The sequence below is a fragment of the Oncorhynchus gorbuscha genome, linkage group LG05 (genome assembly GCF_021184085.1).
Source record: "Oncorhynchus gorbuscha isolate QuinsamMale2020 ecotype Even-year linkage group LG05, OgorEven_v1.0, whole genome shotgun sequence".
Classification (NCBI taxonomy): domain Eukaryota; kingdom Metazoa; phylum Chordata; class Actinopteri; order Salmoniformes; family Salmonidae; genus Oncorhynchus; species Oncorhynchus gorbuscha.
The window spans coordinates 78,325,613-78,342,637 of record NC_060177.1 but is presented as its reverse complement, the minus strand read 5'-3'; the positions used below and the strand labels follow the sequence as shown (position 1 = coordinate 78,342,637).

At 41.9% G+C, this 17,025-nt stretch overlaps 1 protein-coding gene across 2 annotated transcripts in view; it reads right to left on the bottom strand.

Moving 5' to 3' along the window:
* rnf122 (ring finger protein 122) overlaps positions 1 to 16,195 on the bottom strand; it is a 25,896-nt gene extending 9,701 nt beyond the window's left edge. For both annotated transcript variants that reach the window (XM_046351248.1, XM_046351250.1), the window contains exons 1-2: positions 15,792 to 16,195; positions 9,953 to 10,109 (exon numbers count right to left, since the gene is read on the bottom strand). In XM_046351248.1, coding sequence (XP_046207204.1) covers positions 9,953 to 10,109; positions 15,792 to 15,816 — 182 coding nt within the window. In that variant the 5' untranslated portion in view covers positions 15,817 to 16,195. The remainder of the gene's footprint in view (positions 1 to 9,952; positions 10,110 to 15,791) is intronic.
* Positions 16,196 to 17,025: the final 830 nt, after the last annotated feature.

Sequence of the window (17,025 nt, the reverse complement as noted above, 5' to 3'; positions counted from 1 at the left end):
CTTCCATAGACTTACAGAGTAATTATGACAACTTCCGGAAGACCTCCTCCAACCTATCAGAGCACTTGCAGCATGAACTAACATGTTTTCCTGACCAATCAATAGATCAGATAATTAATCTAGTACTGAAAGCATAAACTACAGATAGCTAGCACTGCAGTGAATAAAATATGGTGAGTAGTTGACTCAAAAAGAGGAAAGAAAATTGTTTAAAAGTTTCTTCTAAAATTAAAAAGAAGCGAGAGAAAGAAAAAAGATAGTTACAGTATATTTGGTTGTGTTTTTAATTTTTTTACTTTCACAATTTAGCTAGCTAGTTTAGGCTACTCAAACAAAGAGGGATGCTATGCTAGCTAGCTGGCTGTAGCTATCCGACACAGGAACTTCTCCAAGTCGAGGTATTTATTGCCACTGTGGCCTGCCAGTGTAAACTGCTTGCTGACTGTACTGCACGATTGTAGCTGGTTTACCAATGTGTTAGTTCCAGTAGCTATGTTGACTATGACAATGATGTAGGCTGTGTGTAGTGGTTAGCAGTCATGACATGAAGGTTTGGCCTGGAAAGTGTTTTGTCGCCTGGTCACAGACAGGTGAAAAACATTTCTTAAATGGAAGCAAATGGAACGAAACGGGGATAAACATACCTGAATTTGTCCAATAGAAACTCACATTTGCAACTGTGGGACTAATGATTACACCCTAGATCAGCTAGATGCGGGCCAGAGTGTTCAACGCGGTATTGAATGTGTCAATGTCTCTTACCTTGATTACTCACATTTCCCTTGACCTGTGCACCTACTTTGTACACGTTCAGTCATAGACTAGGTTGTAGCAACCTCATGATGGGTACAGGGAAAATGTGAGTATCATGTAGAAGCCTAAAGCTATGGATGTTACAGTGAACTGGGTGAATGGAATATGAATGCCAGTCATCTAATATGCTGTAACAGAAATAAGGTCACGCTCCCTCATCTTAAACAGTGCCGACCGCCACCGGTGTACATTTACTTTCTACTTGTTACTTTTTTACTTCTGTATTTGGAATGTTTTTCTTGATTGATATTGTTATTGTACTCCGTTGTTGAGGAGTTAGCAAGCAGCCATTTCACTGTACCGTGTGCACGTGTCTACCCAGTTCACTACATTCTTTAAGGCCTGGGAAAACACCATGTATATAAAGCAAATATCCTCACATTGTTCTACATGGTGCAATGTTATCAGTCATCAACAACACTAAATTGATCAAAACAACAACTATAGTGCTTGGCTGGGCTACGTATAAATGTCCTGTCATTTTGGGGCAGATTAAATGCGCACACACACACACACACACACACACACACACACACACACACACACACACACACACACACACACACACACACACACACACACACACACACACACACACACACACACGCACACACACACACACACACACACACACGCGCACACACACACAAAACACAAGTGTAAAAAAAAACTGCCATAGCAAGGACCCCAAAACATAAGAGACACAGTTAGCGAAGTGATAGAGATCTGCTCTCCATTGTTTGAGTTGGAAAATTATTTAGGGGCCTGGGAAGCACAGTGCACTCATTATGTGTGCGTGTGTGTAACAATTTGGCTTTGACAATGTGAATCATTATCTACAGGTAAATATTGACTTGGCCATACAGAGAATCATATACCCTGTCTGCAGTCTTAGGAGATCATATTCAAAAATGGCAGTTAATTAAACAGTCCATCGTTCACACTCAAAAAATATGAACCAAGTTGTCAGAACAATGACAATATCGCCACTTCTCTATTGACTACCCTCTCTCCCTCGCTTTCTACTCTGATGAATATAGAACAAATGATTTACAACCATACACAAAGTGAAATGAAATACCATGTCTATCTGAGATTAGTCTGGAAGCGGTTTATATGATTTCTCCTAGATTCTTCCAGTCAGAGCTATTTTGTTTTGTTGTTAAATGAACCCCAGCTTATTACAATGGACCCTCAGCCTGGATGACAGGTATCATTATTGCCAGATGACACTGTGGAGAATGCATTTCTTTCTCTTTCACTAAGGCTTATGTTCCAACCCAACACTAACAGCAGCAACTGTCATTGTGTATTGAGTGGGAATATACAGTACCATTCAAAAGTTGACACACCTACTCATTCTAGTGTTTTTCTTTATTTGGACTATTTTGTACATTGTAGAATAATAGTGAAGACATCAAAACTATGAAATAACACATATGGAATCATGTAGTAACCAAAAAGTGTTAAACAAACCCCCAAAATGTTTTGCTTTGAAATTCTTCAAAGTAGCCACCCTTTGCCTTGATGACAGCTTTGCACACTCTTCAAATCAAATGATCAAATCAAATCCAATTTTATTTGTCACATACACATGGTTAGCAGATGTTAATGCGAGTGTAGCGAAATGCTTGTGCTTCAAATGCTTGTGCTTCTAGTTCCGACAATGCAGTGATAACCAACAAGTAATCTAACTAACAATTCCAAAACTACTGTCTTATACACAGTGTAAGGGGATAAAGAATATGTACATAAGGATATATGAATGAGTGATGGTACAGAGCAGCATACAGTAGATGGTATCGAGTACAGTATATACATATGAGATGAGTATGTAGACAAAGTAAACAAAGTGGCATAGTTAAAGTGGCTAGTGATACATGTATTACATAAGGATGCAGTCGATGATGTAGAGTACAGTATATACATATGCATATGAGATGAATAATGTAGGGTAAGTAAGATTATATAAGGTAGCATTGTTTAAAGTGGCTAGTGATATATTTACATAATTTCCCATCAATTCCCATTATTAGAGTGGCTGGAGTTGGGTCAGTGTCAATGACAGTGTGTTGTCAGCAGCCACTCAATGTTAGTGGTGGCTGTTTAACAGTCTGATGGCCTTGAGATAGAAGCTGTTTTTCAGTCTCTCGGTCCCAGCTTTGATGCACCTGTACTGACTTCGCCTTCTGGATGATAGCGGGGTGAACAGGCAGTGGCTCGGGTGGTTGATGTCCTTGATGATCTTTATGGCCTTCCTGTAACATCGGGTGGTGTAGGTGTCCTAGAGGGCAGGTAGTTTGCCCCCGGTGATGCGTTGTGCAGACCTCACTACCCTCTGGAGAGCCTTACGGTGGAGGGTGGAGCAGTTGCCTTACCAGGCGGTGATACAGCCCGCCAGGATGCTCTCGATTGTGCATCTGTAGAAGTTTGTGAGTGCTTTTGGTGACAAGCCAAATTTCTTCAGCCTCCTGAGGTTGAAGAGGCGCTGCTGCGCCTTCTTCACGATGCTGTCTGTGTGAGTGGACCAATTCAGTTTGTCTGTGATGTGTATGCCGAGGAACTTAAAACTTGCTACCCTCTCCACTACTGTTCCATCGATGTGGATAGGGGGGTGTTCCCTCTGCTGTTTCCTGAAGTCCACAATCATCTCCTTAGTTTTGTTGACGTTGAGTGTGAGGTTATTTTCCTGACACCACACTCCGAGGGCCCTCACCTCCTCCCTGTAGGCCGTCTCGTCGTTGTTGGTAATCAAGCCTACCACTGTTGTGTCGTCCGCAAACTTGATGATTGAGTTGGAGGCGTGCGTGGCCACAAAGTCGTGGGTGAACAGGGAGTACAGGAGAGGGCTCAGAACGCACCCTTGTGGGGCCCCCGTGTTGAGGATCAGCGGGGAGGAGATGTTGTTGCCTACCCTCAACCCCTGGGGGCGGCCGGTCAGGAAGTCCAGTACCCAGTTGCACAGGGCGGGGTCGATACCCAGGGTCTTGAGCTTGATGACGAGCTTGGAGGGTATTATGGTGTTGAATGCCGAGCTGTAGTCGATGAACTGACTATGGATTCTCTCTACTCTTCGGGTTATTCACCTGCAGGAATCGGCATGCCGTTGGAGAGACGCTCAGGTCTCCGACCTCTCAGGGACCAAGTCTTCGTCTCGTGCCACCAGCTACTTCCGGGTCTTCCGAGCATTCTCACATAGGTATTCCTCTTGTCCAGGTGGGTTAGGGCAATGTGCAGTGTGGTTGAGATTCTTGGCTTCAACTGGAATGCTTTTCCAACAGTCTCGAAGGAGTTCCCACATAAAGTTGAAGTCAGAACCTAAACTTAGGTTGGAGTCATTAAAACTCATTTTTCAACCACTCCATACATTTCTTGTTAACAAACTATAGTTTCGGCAAGTCAGTTAGGACATCTACTTTGTGCATGACACAAGTCATTTTTCCAACAATTGTTTACAGACAGATTATTTCACTGTATCCTAATTCAAGTGGTTCAAAGGTTTACATACACCAAGTTGACTGTGCCTTTAAACAGCTTGGAAAATTCCAGAAAATTATGTCATGGCTTTAGAAGCTTGTGATAGGCTAATTGACATGATTTGAGTCAATTGGAGGTGTACCTGTGGATGTATTTCAATGCCTAACTTCAAACTCAGTGCCTCTTTGCTTGACATCATGGGGAAAACGATGGGGTCCACCCTTGCGTGTATTTTCTCATCGCCTGTCACCGTCGGAACGTAACTCATGATGTGGCTCGAACTTCTGCCATCCGTTTAGCCCTAGGCAAATGGTCCAGTGGTTCGTTCCTTTTTCTACTGACCAAAAGCTTGAGTACATCCTCTTCTGCCAAACGACTGAATGCGCGTCATGCTCGTTGGGCGTTCCTGGAGTTGTTATTTTCTATTCCGGGTACTAAGAGCCTCATGCTTTATCCGTCCTTTAGTTCTTCTGTGGCCCTTAGAGTCCCTTCCTGACGTGTTGTGGTTGACCAAATTGAATGTCATAATTGTAGACCTCCACAAGTCTGGGTCATCCTTGGGAGGAATTTCCAAACGCCTGAAGGTACCACGTTCATCTGTACAAACAATAGTACGCAAGTTTAAACACAATGGGAACACGCTTTATTTACCCGATTTGTCCGTCATACCGCATAACTTAGGAAGGAGACGAGTTTGAATTTATGATTTCGGCATCCGTTCTGTCTCCTAAAGATGAACGTACTTTGGTGTGAAAACTGCAAATCAATCCCAGAACAACAGCAAAGGACCTTGTGAAGATGCTGGAGGAAACCGGTACAAAAGCATCTATATTCACAGTAAAATGAGTCCTATATCAACATAACCTGAAAGGCCACTCAGCAAGGAAGAAGCCACTGCTCCAAAACCGCCATAAAAAAGCCAGACTACGGTTTGCAACTGCACATGGGGACAAAGATCGTACTTTTTGGAGAGATATCCTCTGGTCTGATGAAACAAAAATAGAACTGGTTGGCCATAATGACCATCGTTGTGTTTGGAGGAAAAAGGGGGAGGCCTGCAAGTCGAAGAACACCATCCCAACTGTGGAGCAGGGGGGTGGCAGCATCATGTTGTGCGGGTGCTTTGCTGCAAGAGGGACTGGTGCACTTCACAAAATAGAGGGCTTCATGAGGAAGGGGAATTATGTGGATATATTAAAGCAACATCTCAAGACATCAGTCAGGAAGTTAAAGCTTGGTCGCAAATGGGTCTTCCAAATGGACAATTACCCCAAGCAAACTTACAAAGTTGTAGCAAAATGGCTTAAGGACAACAAAGTCAAGGTATTGGAGTGGCCATCACAAAGTCCTGACCTCAATCCCATAGAAGATTTGTGGGCAGAACTGAAAAAGCATGTGCAAGCAAGGAGGCCTACAAACCTGACTCAGTTTCACCAGCTCTGACAGAGGAGGAATGGGCCAAAATTCATCCAACTTATTGTGGGAAGTTTGTGGAAGGATCCCCAAACGTTTGACCAAGCTAAACAATTTAAAGGCAATGCTACCAAATATGAATTGAGTGAAGGGTTATATCCTTCCTGTTTGGCTCTGTCAGGGGGTGTCCTCGGTCTCCTGACCCTTCCTGTCTCAGCCTCCAGTATTTATGCTGCAGTAGTTTATGTGTCGGGGGGCTAGGGTCAGTTTGTTATATCTGGAGTACTTCTCCTGTCCTATTCGGTGTCCTGTGTGAATCTAAGTGTGCGTTCTCTAATTTTCTCCTTCTCTCTTTCTTTCTCTCTCTTGGAGGACCTGAGCCCAAGGACCATGCCCCAGGACTACCTGACATGATGACTCCTTGCTGTCCCCAGTCCACCTGGCCGTGCTGCTGCTCCAGTTTCAACTGTTCTGCCATATTATTATTCGACCATGCTGGTCATTTATGAACATTTGAACATCTTGGCCATGTTCTGTTATAATCTCCACCCGGCACAGCCAGAAGAGGACTGGCCACCCCACATAGCCTGGTTCCTCTCTAGGTTTCTTCCTAGGTTTTGGCCTTTCTAGGGAGTTTTTCCTAGCCACCGTGCTTCTACACCTGCATTGCCTGCTGTTTGGGGTTTTAGGCTGGGTTTCTGTACAGCACTTTGAGATATCAGCTGATGTACGAAGGGCTATATAAATCAATTTGATTTGATTTGAATGTATACTTCTGACCCACTGGAAATGTGATTAAAGAAATAAAAGCTGAAATAAATCATTTCTCTCTACTATTGTTCTGACATTTCACATTCTTAAAATAAAGTGGTAATCCTAACTGACCTAAGACAGGAAATGTTTACTAAGATTAAATGTCAGGAAATGTGAAAAACTGAGTTTAAATGTATTTGGCTAAGGTGTATGTAAACTTCCCAACTTCAACTGTATGCTGAGCACTTCTTGTCTGCTTTTCCTTCACTCTGCGGTCCAACTCATCCCAAACCATCCCAATTGGGTTGAGGTTGGGTGATTGTGGAGACCAGGTCATCTGATGCAGCACTCCATCACTCTCCTTCTTGGTCAAAAAGCCCTTACACAGCCTGGAGGTGTGTTGGGTCATTGTCCTGTTGAAAAACAAATGTCAGTCCCACTTAGCGCAAACCAGATGGGATGGCGTATCACTGCAGAATTATGTGGTAGCCATGCTGGTTATGTGTGCCTTGAATTCTAAATAAATCATGGACAGTGTCACCAGCAAAGCACCCCCACACCATCACACCTCCTCCTCCATGCTTCACAGTGGGAACCACACATGCAGAGATCATCCATTCACCTACTCTGCATCTCAGAAAGACACAGCGGTTGGAACCAAAAATCTAGAATTTGGACAGATCAGACCAAAGGACAGTTTTCCATCGGTCTAATGTCCATTGTGTTTCTTGGCCGAAGCAAGTCTCTTCTTACTGGTGTCCTTTAGTAGTTGTGTTTTTGTTGCAGCAATTGGACCATGAAGGCCTAGTTCATGCAGTCTCTAATGAACAGTTGATGTTGAGATGTGTAGTTACATGAACTCTGTGAAGGATTTATTTGAACTGCAATTTCTGAGACTGGTAACTCTAATAAACTTATCCTCTGTAGCAGAGGTAACTCTGGGTCTTCCTTTCCTGTGGCGGTCCTCGTGAGAGCCAGTTTCATCATAGTGCTTGACGGTTTTTGCAACTGCACTTGAAGAAACTTTCAAAGTTCTTGACATTTTCCAGATTGACCGACCGACCTTGTCTTAAAGTAATGATGGACTGACATTTTTCTTTGCTAATTTGAGCTGTTCTTGCCATAATATGGACTTGGTCTTTTACCATATAGGGCTATCCTTTGTATACCACCCCTACTTTGTCACAACACAACTGATTGGCTCAAACACTTTAAGAAGTAAAGAAATTCCACAAATTAACTTTTAACAAATGCATTCCAGGAGACTAGCTCATGAAGCTGGTTAAGAGAATGCCAACAGCGTGTCATCAAGGCAAAGGTTGGCTATGTTGAAGAATCTCAAATATAAAATGAACTCAACAAAAAAAGAAACATCCTTTCACTGTCAACTGCGTTTATTTTCAGCAAACTTAACATGTGTAAATATTTGTATGAACATAACAAGATTCAAATGAGACATCAACTGAACAAGTTCCACATACATGTGACTAACAGAAATTGAACAATGTGTCCCTGAACAAAATGGGGCAAAATCAAAAGTAACAGTCAATGCAGCTGGTGGCCACACCAGATACTAAGTACTGCAGTGCATCTCCTCCTCATGGACTGCACCAGATTTGCCAGTTCTTGCTGTGGGATGTTACCCCACTCTTCCACCAAGGCACCTGCAAGTTCCCAGACATTTCTGGGGGGAATGGCCCTAGCCCTCACCCTCCGATCCAACAGGTCCTAGACATGCTCAATGGGATTCAGACACGGGCTCTTCACTGGCCATGGCAGAACACTGACATTCCTGTCTTGCAGGACATCACACACAGAAGGAGCAGTATGGCTGGTGGCATTGTCATGCTGGAGGGTCATGTCAGGATGAACCTGCAGGAAGGATACCACGAGGGAGGAGGATGTCTTCCCTGTAACGCACAACGTTGAGATTGCGTGCAATTACAACAAGCTTAGTCCGATGATGCTGTGACACACCGCCCCGGACCACGATGGACCCTCCACCTCCAAATCGATCCCGCTCCAGAGTACAGGCCTCTGTGTAATGCTCATTACTTCAACGATAAACGCGAATCTGACCATCACCCCTGGTGAGACAAAACCGTGACTCGACAGTGAAGAGCACTTTTTTGCCAGTTCTGTCTGGTCCAGCGACGGTGGGTTTGTGCCCATAGGCAACGTTGTTGCCAGTGATGTCTGATGAGGACCTGCCTTACAACAGTCCTACAAGCCCTCAGTCCAGCCTCTCTCAGCCTATTGAGGACAGTCTGAGCACTGATGGAGGGATTGTGCGTTCCTGGTGTAACTCGGGCAGTTGTTGTCATCCTGTATCTGTCCCACAGGTCTGATGTTCAGATGTACCGATCCTGTGCAGGTGTTGTTACACGTGGTATGCCACTGCGAGGATGATCAGCTGTCTGTCCTGTCTCCCTGTAGCACTGTCTTAGGCGTCTCACAGTACAGACATTGCAATTTTTTCTGCATTCCTCATGCCTCCTTGCAGCAGGCGTAAGGCACGTTCACACAGATGAGCAGGGTCCCTGGGCATCTTTTTTTGCTGTTTTTAAGAGTCAGTAGACAGGCCTCTTTAGTGTCCGATGTTTTCATAACTATGACCTTAATTTCCTTCCGTCTGTAAACTGTTAGTGTCTTAACGACCGTTCCATAGGTGCATGTTCATTAATTGTTTATGGTTCATTGAACAAGCATGGAAAACAGTGTTTAAACCCTTTACAATTAAGATCTGTGAAGTTATTTGGATTTTTATGAATTATCTTTGAAAGACAGGGTCCTGAAAAAGGGATTTTTCTTTCTTTAGCTGAGTTTATATTTTGATTTGTTTAATACTACGTGATTCCATATGTGTTATTTCATAGTTTTGATGTCTTCACTATTGTTCTACAATGTAGAAAATAGTACAAATAAAGAAATAAACCTTGAATGACTAGGTGTGTCCAAACCTTTGACTGGTACTGTATACTTTAGCCTACCACCATATAACTATACAGAAAATACAATACCGCTACACACTTAAGTCACATGTACAGTTGTTGTGAAATTGTTAGGTTAGATTACTTGTTGGTTATTACTGCATTGTCGGAACTAGAAGCACAAACATTTCGCTACACTCGCATTAACATCTGCTAACCATGTGTATGTGAGAAATAAAATTTGACTTGATTTGAATATACATTGGGTTTTGGTGTTCTCAAGGGTGTTACGTTGAACCCCACTCCCCTAGTTCCAGTGAAGTCTGTCCTCACACTGTGGCAGGCAGCTTCCTGCCGCCTCATTTCCTCACAGTTGTCCCCCTCAGCTTATCAGAGAGTTCATTGTCAACAGAAGGAAATGTCAGCTCTCTCTCTCTTAACAGGAAAAGTTATCACAGAGGTGAGCATGTGGACCGCTCTGACAGCATGTCTGTGTGGATGTCTCTTACCCTGCAGCCAACAGGCTCTCTGACCCACTATTCTATTCCACTCTGTACAAAGTTCACCTGATGAAGTAACAGCAGAAGATGAGGCTGAGGATGAAGATGAAGATGCCTGTTCCGAAGATGATCATGTAGATGTTGAGGGGCAGGTCCTGGAAGGTGATGGGAGGCATGGTGCACGACTTGTTGGAGTAGACCAGTCCCAGACCACAGAAGCACCCTACACAGGGGACAAGTGTAGTGTTATGACCATAGAAACACCATTGGGACAAGAATAGTGTTAAAGAGGCATCCTCCAAAGATGATAAAGTACACATGCACAGTGTACCGTGTTAGAAACAAATGAACACCCAGCACATTCAGCACCCTCACAGTGCTGAGAATTAAGAGGCATCCTGCAGAGGCAACAAGTGCAATTTTGAGAGCACAGAGGCATGTTAAAAGGTAATAAATATAGGGTTTAGACTATAGACACACACTAACACACACACACACACACACTGACATCACAGCTGAGGGTCAGGGTTGCCAGTGCTGTAGCTGTGTCCACCTCTGATACAGACGTAAGCACGCACACATAGACCACACACACACACACCTCTGTCTATACCTCACTCTCTCTCAAAGAAAGTACAACGACCATGGCATCGCTGCTCCATGAAAGACCATGCAATCGCCATTCTATTAAAGAACATGGCGTCTACGCTCCATGAAAGAACATGGCTCCATCTCTGCTCCAAGACAATGGTACACAACGGTATCTAGGCAACTAGTCGGCATCATACAAGGCATATCCTGATTTCTAAGACTTACAACAGAACTAATGGTTTGATAAAACCGAGAAAATAAGACATAATGGCATTGTTGACAAAGCAATTTAAGCTGTTCAATTCATTTAAATTCCTTTCTTGTTTTGCAATAAAATCAACCATATTAATAGGAGAATATAGATAAGATCTGACTAACTGATTTATAAATAATGCACAATGTCTTGGAAGACATGAATGACATCATGTAGCTTTGATGTTTCTATGCCTTCGCAAAATATCCAGACACTCTTTCATCAAACACTGAGAAAGGTCTAACTATTTTACACATCAGGGCCTTTACTTTGTATCAATTTAAAGTGGTTTACATTTCTCAGGACAATATTGAGTCCTCTATTTGGCAGCATTTTGGGGGAAAAATGACTTGATGTCTGCAGGAAGCCTTGATTGAGAAAGACAAACAAGGGAATACTCTGATAAAACATACAAGGTCCTGAAAGGTGTTGGTCAACTGCATTTAAATTAAATCAACTCAGAAGAACAGGCCAAGGAGACAAAGAGAATGTCCAATTCCAAGGCTGGTGGACATGAGTTGTTGAATAGGACAGAGAAGTGTACTAATGCTTCTGCCAAGACCTTTCTGTTTCAGGATGTAGTGTGCTTGCCCGTTAACGGCAGGGTTGAGGGACTACTCTGGCCGTTCCCCCTAAATTGCTACTTACACATCAAAGACACGCATCTACATAGAAATAGAACTATGAGATCATTTGATTCTATTTTTATGCGCATATATTCACCAATGAAATCCACGCAGAGAAGGTTTGTCCGCCCACGTGGGTGTGTTGTCTGTAGCCCATCTGTGTGTGCAGTATGTGTGTGTCTATTAGACCACATTATCACTGAAGCATTCAAGTCGGTCGATGGTCAGTTTAAGGTCAGGGGGGGAGATAGAACCGGGACAAGGAGAGGAACTGTGGGGGAGAGAGGAAGGCTGACCGTGGAGATTTAATGAGACATGGGTAGGCTGACAGAGAGGTCTTTGTGTGAGCCAGGTCAAATGAACCCTACTGCAAGTTTGAACTAGAGCCATTTCAAATCACAGAAAGTTTTTGGTGGCATTTTAATTAAATCAGAGATATTGTTCCATGAGACAGACTGTTAATTAATTGACATCTGATGTATTTATAATAACTCATCAACGAAAGAAAACAAAGTAAGCGCTCTCTCTCAATTCAATTTAAGGGCTTTATTGGCATGGGAAACATATGTTAACATTGCCAAAGCAAGTGAAGTAGATAAAAAAAACTAATGTGAAATAAACAATAAAAATGAACAGTAAACATTACACTCACAAACGTTTAAAAAAAATTAAAGATATTTCAAATATCATATAATGTGCAAATAGTTAAAGTACAAAAGGGAAATATATAAACATAAATATGGGTTGTATTTACAATCGTGTTTGTTCTTCACTGTTTGCCTTTCTCTTGTGGCAACCGGTCACAAATATTGCTGCTGTGATGGCACACTGTGGTGTGTCACCCAATAGATATGAGAGTCTATCAAAATTGGATTTGTTGTTTAATTATTTGTGGATCTGTAATCTGAGGGAAATATGTGTCTGTAATATGGTCATACATTTGGCAGGAGGTTAGGAAGTGCAGCTCAGTTTCCACCTCATTTTATGGGCAGTGTGCACATAGCCTGTCATCTCTTGATTGCCAGGGCTGCCTAAGGTCTTTCTCAATAGCAAGGCTATGCTCACTGAGTCTGAACATAGTCAAATCATTCCTTAAGTTTGGGCCAGTCACAGTGGTCAGGTATTCTGCCAGAGTGCAGTCTCTGTTTAGGGCCAAATAGCGTTCTAGTTTGCTATGTTTTTTTGTTAATTCTTTCCAATGTGTCAAGTAATGATCTTTTTGTTTTCTCATGATTTGGTTGTGTCCAATTGTATTGTTGTCCTGGGGTTCTGTGGGGTCTGTTTGTGTTTGAGTCCCATGACCTGCTTGCTTAGGGGACTCTTCTCCAGGTTCATCTCTCTGTAGGTGATTGCTTTGTTATGGAAGGTTTGGGAATCGCTTCATTTTAGGTGGTTGTAGAATTGAACAGCTCTTTTCTGCATTTTGATCATATGCCGAATTCTGCTCTGCATGCATTACTTGGTGTTTTACGTTGTACACAGAGGATATTTTTGCAGAATTTTGCATGCAGAGTCTCAATTTGGTGGTTGTCCCATTTTGTGAATTCTTGGTTGGTGAGTGGACCCCAAACCTCACAACCATAAATGGCAATGGGCTCTATAACTGATTTAAGTATTTTTTGCCAGATCCTAATTGGTATGTTGAATTTTATGTTCCTTTTGATGGCATAGAAGGCCGTTCTTGCCTTGTCTCTCAGATCGTTCACAGCTTTGTGGAAGTTACCTGTGACGCTGATGTTTAGGCCGAGGTACGTGTCGTTTTTTGTGTGCTCTAGGGAAACGGTGTCTAGATGGAATTTTGGAACACCATTATTTTTATCTCACTGAGATTTACTGTCATCAATGTTTTTTGTGCAATATGCCAGTGACACACACACACCAGCTACACACTCCTCTACAGCTGAACTCTAGGTGGATTAGGGTTACTGTCTTGAATGAGACCAGGTTGATAGTATCTTTGTTTTTGGTTGGTGTCGTGACACTGTTTCTGTGTGGTTATAGCATTCTCATCATATCTGGACATGTCAAAAGGAGAGTGGAGAATCATAGAGAACAGTGGTAAACTGGATAAAGATCAGTATAGGTTGGTCTAGTTCTGAACACAAGGTGACTCACCCAGCAATCTTATTCCTCTGTTAAGGGGACGTCTATTAGACATGGCCCTCTCTGTGTGTGTGTGTGTGTGTGTGTGTGTAACAGAGGTTGTTTCATGAGGGGGGGCTAAAGTAAAGACAGAAAAAGAGGTAAAGAGAGAGAAAGCTCTTCACAGTCTCATTGAGAGAGAGAAGTCGAAAGAGAGTCCTTGTCTGTGTATTCATATCTGTTCACCGTTGATGAAACATATCACCTGCAATGCCTCTGCACTCAGACTCAAATGTGGGTCGTACATGAATGTCTCTGTATGTGTGTGTGTGTGTGTGCACTAGCTAACTGACTGAGAGGAGCCCCCCATGACCAATGACCTATATTGGCACTCTCCAGAGGGACCCCCGTTGCCATGGCACCAGAGCCAGATGATGCATAGAAAACCCTGCTTTAACATTCTGAATGCATTACTGTTCTCCTGCTGTTATATATTCTGAATCTAGAACTGTTCTGACAGTCTCATTCTAAAACCGTTCCCCTGCTCTAACATTCTCAGTCCAGAACTGCTCCTAACATTGTAAATCTAAAACTGTGACACTAATGTTCTCATTCTAGAACAGAGCTGATTTCTCAATGAGCCATTAACATTTTCATAAAAGGTAAAGGCTTGGGTAGTGGGTAGTAATGACTTTTGCAGATTTAAGGAGAGGTTTGAGGACTACACTCACACAAGGATTTTACTGCTGCCTCTTTTTACAGACAGAGCTTCAATCAAATATTAATCAGCTCACATGAGCACAAGCATTCATCTGTGCTTTCAAGAAAAATAAAAGATGAGAACCACACGCAAATCAGTCTGTGTACAGTACATGTAAGACACTAGAAACAACCACTTATCTAGCCCAGCCATGAGGGTTGCTGAAGGTCCACCCTCTGCACCTGCTCTTAAAAATCCTCCGATCATAAGTATTCTAATTTGGGGAGCATGTTAGGATTTCAAAACCAGCTGTATACTGCCATAGATGGCATTTACTGATGCCGAATACTAGTAGATACATGTAATGTGGTATAAGCCAATTTACTAGCATATGTTTTTTCTGTATCCTATCGTTCCTGGCCACAGCAGGTAACATTTTGTAGGCCTCCTGTAGTTGTATGGAATTTCAATCTCCTGACCTACAGAATGAGGATATACTTGCCTGGTTGCCAGTCTGGTTCCACTTCCAGCTCCTTTGTCATTGTCATATTATTATGGCTATATAGATATACAGTAACTCTCCAGGAATACAAATCACCTCTGTATTGTGACCTAAATATATAGTAATAGATCCTGGTATTGGCTGAGTGTGGAGATTCTCCTCCTCAAATTCAATCATCACTAAATGTCACGAAAGGTTATGTCAAGGCCATGGGAAACAACAGTGACATTGTGAGGAGTGTTTGGCATGTCATTCAGGAGGCCAAACGGTCTGGCATACCTTGTCTTGGTCTGCAGCCTGATGGAGCCTTTAATATCAGAAACGTGTTTATTTTATTTTTAAACATCTTCCAAACGTCCATTTTTGTCAAACAGTGGCTGAATATATTTTATAGATCTAGGCATGATATTCAGTCCAAGATATCTCAGAATAACATGTGCACTTCAATCTATATTCATAGTTTATACATTCAAAAATGAGTGTGCTGCAAAATAAAAAAATTAAAAAGGTACAAATACTCGAATGAGCCAAACACTGGACCATTAAGAGAATGAAGAAATGTTGTGAATTCTAAACACCTTCATTCTCCAACCACACCACGTTGAAGTTCACCATAGCTCTTTCTAAGAGAATCAATGAGATTACATGAAAGTTGCAGAGGATGGTAAGAATCATGAACAAGGAACGTCAAGCAGCAATAAGAAAGCAATGAGATTACATGACAAATAATGAAGGGATGAATTGTTGAAATAGCAATACAGGTCAAGCCCAGTTTGAGTGGATCCCCTATAGTCAATATACGTTGATAGCAAGAGCACTGAATAAATAGAATATGACTGTGTGAATAAATAATGGATTGATAGCCTAGACTACCAGTTTCAATATTGCCATTTAAATTTAACCAATCCCACTTGAAAGCCATAGTGGCACAAATATATTCAACTGTAGGCTAATACAATTAAAGAAAACGACCAAAAAAATATTTATGTATTTAATCTCCTTCATTCTTGCCAAATTAAAAATATCAACCAAATATAATAAATTAAGTTGTTTTTATTTTATAGTCCAATAACCCTTGAAATAAGAGTCGAATAGTCCTTCGCATTTAACACATACAATTTCCGTCAACAGATAGAAAAATTAACGCTCACCGTTAAACCACTGAAACGGGTGCATCAATGCACCGGAGGTGGTCCTGTATGAGAAAGGATTCGTGTTTATCAACAAACGGTTGATCCTGCAGTTGGCTGTATTCAAATCACCGTATGATTCGATATCCAGCCCAAAATAGAAAATATAGCATATATCCAATAAAAACACCGTATGGCGCTAAATGTAGCCTATCAGTAAAGTTATTGGCGTAAAGGCAAAATGGAGCGATCATTTACACGGCGGTTCATCTTTAAGATACTGATGTCGTTGCTAACTTCGAAAATAAATTCCAGCCTTCCACAGTTCAATTAAATAGGCTACCACTGATTTACCATTCAAAAATTGGATATATTCGCAAGCTGCTTCAAACCAATGACTGTATATAACTGACCCAGCATCTGTATATAACTGACCCACCCCCAAAAAAGCGATAGACATCCAGATGGTCCAATCGCTACCTGCCCTGGCCCCACTTGGAATGTTTCCACTAGATAGGACAGCCATAAAGTCAAGATTGGTTATGTTGTTAAAAGAAATGAAAACAAAAATGTGCTTTTTGGTCTTCATTTAAGGCTAGGATTAGGCATAAGGTTAGCAGTGTATTTAAGGTTATGGTAAATTATATGGTTAGGATTCAAATCTAATTTTAAGAAGACATATTTGTCTTTGTGGCTGTGGTAACTAGTGACGACCCGTTTGCTGACCACGTTCCTTGTGTTGTGATGCGCGGGTGGATTTTTTATTTGTTTTATTTAACTAGGCAAGTCAGTTAAGAACAAATTATTTTTTACAATGTCAGCCTATAAAAAGTCAAAGGGGAAAAAATAAAAATAGGACAAAACACACATCACGACTAGATACACTACAACACTACATGAAGAGAGCCCTAAGACTGGATGGATTGTTCGGTCGTAGGCTCGCATACGATGTTATTATACTGAACAAAAATATTAACGCAGCCTGCAACAATTTCAAAGATGTTACTTTAGTTACAGTTCATATAAGGAAATCAGGCAATTTAAATAAATGCAAAAGGCCCTACTCTATTAATTTCACATGACTGGGAAAACAGATATGCAAATGTGCCTCGGGATCTTTCTGTGCATTCAAATGACCATTGATAAAATGCAACAGTGATCGTTGTCTGTAGCTTATACCATAACCCCACCATGGGGCACTCTGTTCACAAAGTTGACATCAGCAAACCGCTCGCCACCTCACAACCACACATAC